The 5,719-nt window shown below is 52.9% G+C and overlaps 1 protein-coding gene across 2 annotated transcripts in view; it reads right to left on the bottom strand.

Annotated features, from left to right (window-relative positions):
- KAT5 (lysine acetyltransferase 5) overlaps positions 1-3,792 on the bottom strand; it is a 12,768-nt gene extending 8,976 nt beyond the window's left edge. Inside the window, exons 1-5 of one of the 2 annotated variants that reach the window (XM_029286229.1) lie at positions 3,780-3,792; positions 3,621-3,687; positions 2,673-2,741; positions 1,116-1,252; positions 595-759 (exon numbers count right to left, since the gene is read on the bottom strand). In XM_029286229.1, the coding sequence (XP_029142062.1) occupies positions 595-759; positions 1,116-1,252; positions 2,673-2,741; positions 3,621-3,687; positions 3,780-3,791 (450 nt within the window). In that variant the 5' untranslated portion in view covers position 3,792. The remainder of the gene's footprint in view (positions 1-594; positions 760-1,115; positions 1,253-2,672; positions 2,742-3,620; positions 3,688-3,779) is intronic. The other variant, XM_015826478.1, reaches the window with a different exon arrangement.
- Between the last annotated feature and the right edge of the window lie 1,927 nt (positions 3,793-5,719).

Genomic DNA, 5,719 nt, shown 5'->3' with positions numbered 1-5,719 from the left:
GCTGGCTGAGGAATTCTGGGAGTTGAAGTCCACGAGTCAGGAAGGGGCCAAAGTTTCCCTCATGCTGGCTCAGGAATTCTGGGAGTTGAAGTCCACGAGTCATGACGGGGCCAAAGTTTCCCTCATGCTGGCTCAGGAATTCTGGGAGTTGAAGTCCACGAGTCAGGAAGGGGCCAAAGTTTCCCTCATGCTGGCTCAGGAATTCTGGGAGTTGAAGTCCACGAGTCATAAAAGAGCCAAGGTTGCCTACCCCTGGCCTAGCACTTTTCATTTGTGGTTTAAACTTAATATCAAGCTTTTAGCCAGGTCCGGCCTATTTTAAATCTTGTTTTCTTCTGTTCTACGGTGGGATATGGTCTGCCCTGCCTCGACTCAGGAGGGAAGAGTGTGTGTGTGTGTGGGGGGGGGGGCTTGGAAGGAAAGGCCACAACGCTCCTGGGCAACCTTCCCCTCCCTCTCCCCCCGGAGGTCTCCCTTGCCAGCCCAGACCTAACTCAACCCCGCCCAGCTGGTGCGGCCTCTTGGAGAAGCGGGCCGAGCAAAAATGAGACATCAAAGCAACAAGCCATGGCGGCTGAGTGCCAGTTTTTGTACCGTGGAACGATGGTTTGGCTGGACGCAGGAGCTGGAGGAGAGGGCTTGGTCGGGCGAGCCAGGGATGGCCTCCCTCTCTTTAGATAGGTTAAAACGGAGGGTTATCTGCACCGGGATGGGTAGGGTTTTACCGCTGGATGGAGTGGCTGGTTGTAGATCCAAGGTCTTCCTCTGAGTAGAGAGGAAGACGGGCATTACCAACAGGTGGGGAAAGGACGCGAGTCCTGCTCGGGGCTGGGGGGAGAGAGAGCGTATGGGGAGGCCCCTCCATCTCCAGACCAAGCTGCAGTCCGAGATCTCGGCGTGGGGGAGAAAAAGCAGAAGAAATCCATCAATGCTATCCATTTCCCCCATTCTCACGTCATCGCAGAAGCTTCCCTAACCTGGGTTGGTTACAGCCTGGGCAAGTGGGATGGAACTTCGGCCCCCGGGATGGCTAAAGGCGATCCGAGGACCTCCTCCCCAGCGTGCCCTTCCCGTCAACACCTCTTCCCTCCCCCCCAAAGGCCCGCAGTTCGTACCACGTCACGCTCCGGGGAGCTGGGCCGGGATCCCGGCAGCCCGTTCTTGGTGGGGGTCTTGGCTTCCTTCTTTGGGAACTGGATCTTCTTTAGGTCCAGCCGGTCGTGAGTGACCCATTCGTCCAGCCGCTTGTTAACTGGGAGGTGAAGGAAAGACACGGAGGTTTAGTCCCGCTTTAGGAAAAGGCTCGCAGTGGTCAAGCAAGGGGGGTAAAAGAGCCAGTTTGGTTACTATAGGGGTTAAGACATCAGGCTAGGAACCAGGAGACAGTGAGTTCTAGTCCCATGTTAGTATGAAAGCCTGTTGTGTAACTTTGGGCCAATCACCAGGAGACGGTGACTTCTAGTTCCTGCCTTAGGCATGAAAGCCGACTGGGTGACTTTGGGCCAATCACCAGGAGACGGTGAATTCTAGTCCAGACTTCAGCATGAAAGCCAGCCAGGTGATGTTGGGCCAATTACCAGGAGGCAGGGAGTTCTAGTCCCACCTTAGGCACAAAAGCCAGCTGGGTGATTTTGAACCAATCACCAGGAGACGGTGAGTTCTAATCCCGCCTTAGCCACGAAAGCCGGCTGGGGGACTTTATATGTATATATATAAACAGATTAAAAGAAAAGCGAACACCAGGATAAAATAAGCCAGACCATTTAATACAAACAAGCCTGTAAATAAGAAGTTACTAAGCTTTCATCGGCCAAACTGTTATAAAGTTAAAAAAAAACAAGTTCTACCCTAAATAGCAAATCTCCAGCAAGACATTCATAAATATCTTGTTTTTTCCCCCTTTCCATTCTTCAACCTTTTCTGTGCTTCTCATAGTAGCTGTCAGGTGACTACGCTTCAATATTTTATTTTCTAAACAGCACACACATAGCCAGGAACAGACCGAAGTGCAAAAGCCCAGATTGACACCCAGTCCTCCAGATGTGTGGGGCAGTCTGGCGAAGGCCTCACTGGGGAAGACCGATCTAGACCCCAGAACTGATGTCTTGATAACAAGCCAAAAATCTTCCACTCCTGGGGCGGGGGGAACAGGTAGTCCTCAACTTACGACTATAACGGAGGCTAAAATTTATGTCGCTGTGAGACAGTTAAGTGAACTTTTGCCCCGTTTTACGACCTTTCTCGCCGCCCTTGTTAAGCGGGTCACTGCGCTTGTTAAGTTAGTAACCCGAGTTACTAGCGAATCAGGCTTCCCTTTTGAATTTGCTTGTCAGGAGGTCGCAAAAGAGGACCACGTGACACCACAACCGTCATAAATAGGAGTCAGTTGCCAAGCGTCTGAATTTTGATCACGTGACCACGGGGGACGCTGCAATGGTCACAGGTGTGAAAAATGATCGTAAGTCACTTTTTCAGTGCTCTTGTAACTTCGGTCACTAAATGAACAGTTATAAGTCGAGGGCTTAACAATTATCTTAACTTCAGTTTCATCGTGGTCCCGATAGGATTCTAAGGGCCCTCCGCTCACTTCTATAATCTCCATCTGGAAAAGACCGTGGCAATATTTTCCTTCCCAATTATTCAATGGCTCCACGTCTGTTTCGTGTACTCACAATCAATATAGTGAACATAGAAAAGTTTTCGGCCATTGATGTCTTTAACACTCAGGATTTCAGCCAGTGCTGTGAAATGAAAAGAGAGAAAGCAGATTATTTTAAGAGAAAACAAACTTGATAAGGTTTAGAAAACTCTGAAGTACCCCAGAAAACACTTTACAACCAGGATGTGAAGAATTCAGGCTTAAGAGGTAAAATTGGCCACTGAACGAATGGTTGCAAATTGAGGACTGTATTTTATTTATTCATTAATTTTTTTTCATGCTGCCCCTCGTCCCTATCGGGTGACTCTGGGCAGCTTAAAGATACAAAAGAAGTAGAAGAATGATTAAAATATTAAAACCGCACAGATGGAAGATTTTAAAACTACGAGTTGTCACTAAATGAACTGTCGTAAGTCAAGGGGCACCCGTACTGTGCAATTCCCACTGGAATTGGTCAGCCAATACATTTAAATCAGGGGTCTTCCAACTTGGCCCTTTGATGACTTGTGGACTTCAACTCCCAGAATTCCTCAGCCAGGCACGCTGGCTGAGGAATTCTGGGAGTTGAAGTCCACAAGTCATCAAAGGGCCAAGTTGGAAGACCCCTAATTGTGGACTTCAACTCCCAGAATTCCTCAGCCAGCATGCCTGACTGAGGAATTCTGGGAGTTGAAGTCCGCAAGTCACAAAAAGGGCCAAGTTGGAAGACCCCAGATTTAAACGAAGAACAGAGAGGTCCAGCGTGCTCTCACCACTATACCGCACTACCTTGGTTCTAATCTTGGGGGCCCCTCCAGTGAGAGTCTCCCCCCTCCTCTTTAAACCCTTCCTTCAACAAAGTCTGAATGGGATTTGTAGTCTCAATGGACCGTTTCACGTGGCCCCTCCCTCCCACCCAAGCCCCGCCCACCTCTCCTCAAGCTCCGCCTCTCCCTCCTTAAACCCGCCCCCCCTTACTCACGCCACTCGTCCTCGTTTTCTTGGTTACGGCGCAAGACGGGGAGGTTACACCCTTCGGTCACTTCCTCCTGCAAAAAGGGGAAATTAGGCGGACGCTCGAGGCCCCCTCCCCGGTGTCCCCTCCCCGGCTCCTCTCCTTTTCCCTCCGCTCCGCACTCACCACCTCCGCCATCTTAGGCTCTCGCCGTTTGCCGGGGCCTTCTCTTCCGGCATCTGCCGAAACTACTTCCCGAGAGCGGAACCACTTTTTCCGGTATCTGTTCAGGCCTACTTCCGGTTTCTGGAGCCCCAACATGATGCGACGTCGCGGCCAAGCCGAGGTAGACAAGTGGGCGTACCATAGAGAGGAGCAGCCTAGCTCGCCAGGAAAAGCCTGGAAGTGAAAGGAAGCGGAAGTCAGGGGTACAGTGAGACCCGGATGTGGGTAGTTTCAAACGTTTTGAGGCTCTTCCAATGGAGCTTAGTGCAGTGTTTCTCAACCTTGACCACTTTTTTAAGTTGTGTGGACTTCAACTCCCAGAATTCCCCAGCCAGCCTGGGAGTTGAAGTACACACAATGTAAAATTGTCACGGTCGTGAAACACAGTTCTAGCAGTTATATAATTGACAAAATAAGGATTTATTCCTGGGTAGGTGCCCACTGTGAGGCCAAAGTGGGCAGCTATTCCAGGAAGGTTGTTAGACGTTGCCAGGCTGACCTTGCAGCTGCAAGGGAGGTCTGGGTGCGAAAAACGCAGCAAGCTTGCAAGGTCGCACAGGACGCTTCGTCCGACTGCAGAATGAAAAAACCAAATAATCATTTATCAGTAGAAAGAAAGGCTGCTTCACAGGACTCATTTAAATCAATTCAATCAGAATAAAGCTGGAAGGGGCCTTGGAGATCTTCTAGTCCAACCCCCTGCTCAAGGAGGAGACCCTGGACCATTTCAATCAATCAATCAATCAATCAGAATAGAGCTGGAAGGGACCTTGGAGGTCTTCTAGTCCAACCCTCTTCTCAAGCAGGAGACCCTATACCAGGAGTCTTCAAACATGGCCCTTTTATCACTTGTGGACTTCAACTCCCAGAATTCCTCAGCCAGGCACGCTGGCTAAGGAATTCTGGGAGTTGAAGTCCACAAGTCATCAAAGGGCCAAGTTTGAAGACCCCTGCCTTATACCATTTCAGACAAGTGGCTGCCCAACCTCCAAAAAGCATTCGTACGCCCAGGGAGGGGACACCGGTTGACCGGCGAGGCATCACAACGAAGCATTCTAAAAAGCTGCATTCACACAATACGCGAAACTTGGCAAGTCTTTCCACGTGAGGGTCGGCCCGTTGCATGCACGCCATTCCTGGGCTAGCCCACCGCAAGAGCTGGTGCACGCGGCTTTGAGCCGCGTTCGGACCTACCAGCCGCATCCCCACGAGCAGCCTAAGCCCGACTTGCAGACTCAGGTCCTTTCCGAGCGGCCTCGTGCGTGTCGGCCCGAGCCGACTCGTGGGCCGGGAAGAGGCTGCGTCGTCATGCACCGCGCATCGTCCGAACCCGCCCGGCAGCAAGACACGGGATCCCGTCCGTCGTCGGCGCTTTTTTTTTTTTTTTCTTCTTCTTTTTAAAAAAAATCCCTGGGTCGAGAACTCGCGCCCCGCCCCTCCGCCCCCTCGATTTGCATAAGGGGCGTGGGCAGAACGTGGGCGGGGCTTTCCCAGCAGGCGGTCGCGTCACGTGGGGCAGGGTGTTTCCTTTGAGCTGGATACATTTGTAGCCGCCGTCGCCGTCGCCGTCTCCGCCGCGGCCTCCGCTCCCTCTGCCCGCCGCCGGCCCGGAGACCCGGCCCAGAGCCCCGGCCCGTCGTCCCGGGCCTCGGGGAAGCGCCGGCCTGGCGTCGAGGGGGGCTCCGGGCCCTCCGAGCCGCTGCTGCGTGGCTGCCGAAGGCCTCTGGGCCCCTCCCGCGCCCGCCATGGGGGACCCCCTGCCCCAGATGTCGCCTGCGCTGCCTTCCACCACCATGGAGGGTGAGTGGCTCTTAGCCCCCCCCGGACTCCCCCCTCTTTGTCCCCCCCACGTCCCTCCCCCCTCGGAGTCCCCCCCTTTCCCCCCTCTCTGTCTTTCCCCA

The sequence above is a fragment of the Protobothrops mucrosquamatus genome, unplaced genomic scaffold, assembly GCF_001527695.2.
Source record: "Protobothrops mucrosquamatus isolate PMUCROS unplaced genomic scaffold, P.Mucros_1.0 scaffold3146, whole genome shotgun sequence".
Lineage (NCBI taxonomy): Eukaryota > Metazoa > Chordata > Lepidosauria > Squamata > Viperidae > Protobothrops > Protobothrops mucrosquamatus.
The sequence above is the reverse complement of the archived record's forward strand: the minus strand, read 5'-3'. Positions and strand labels throughout refer to the sequence as shown.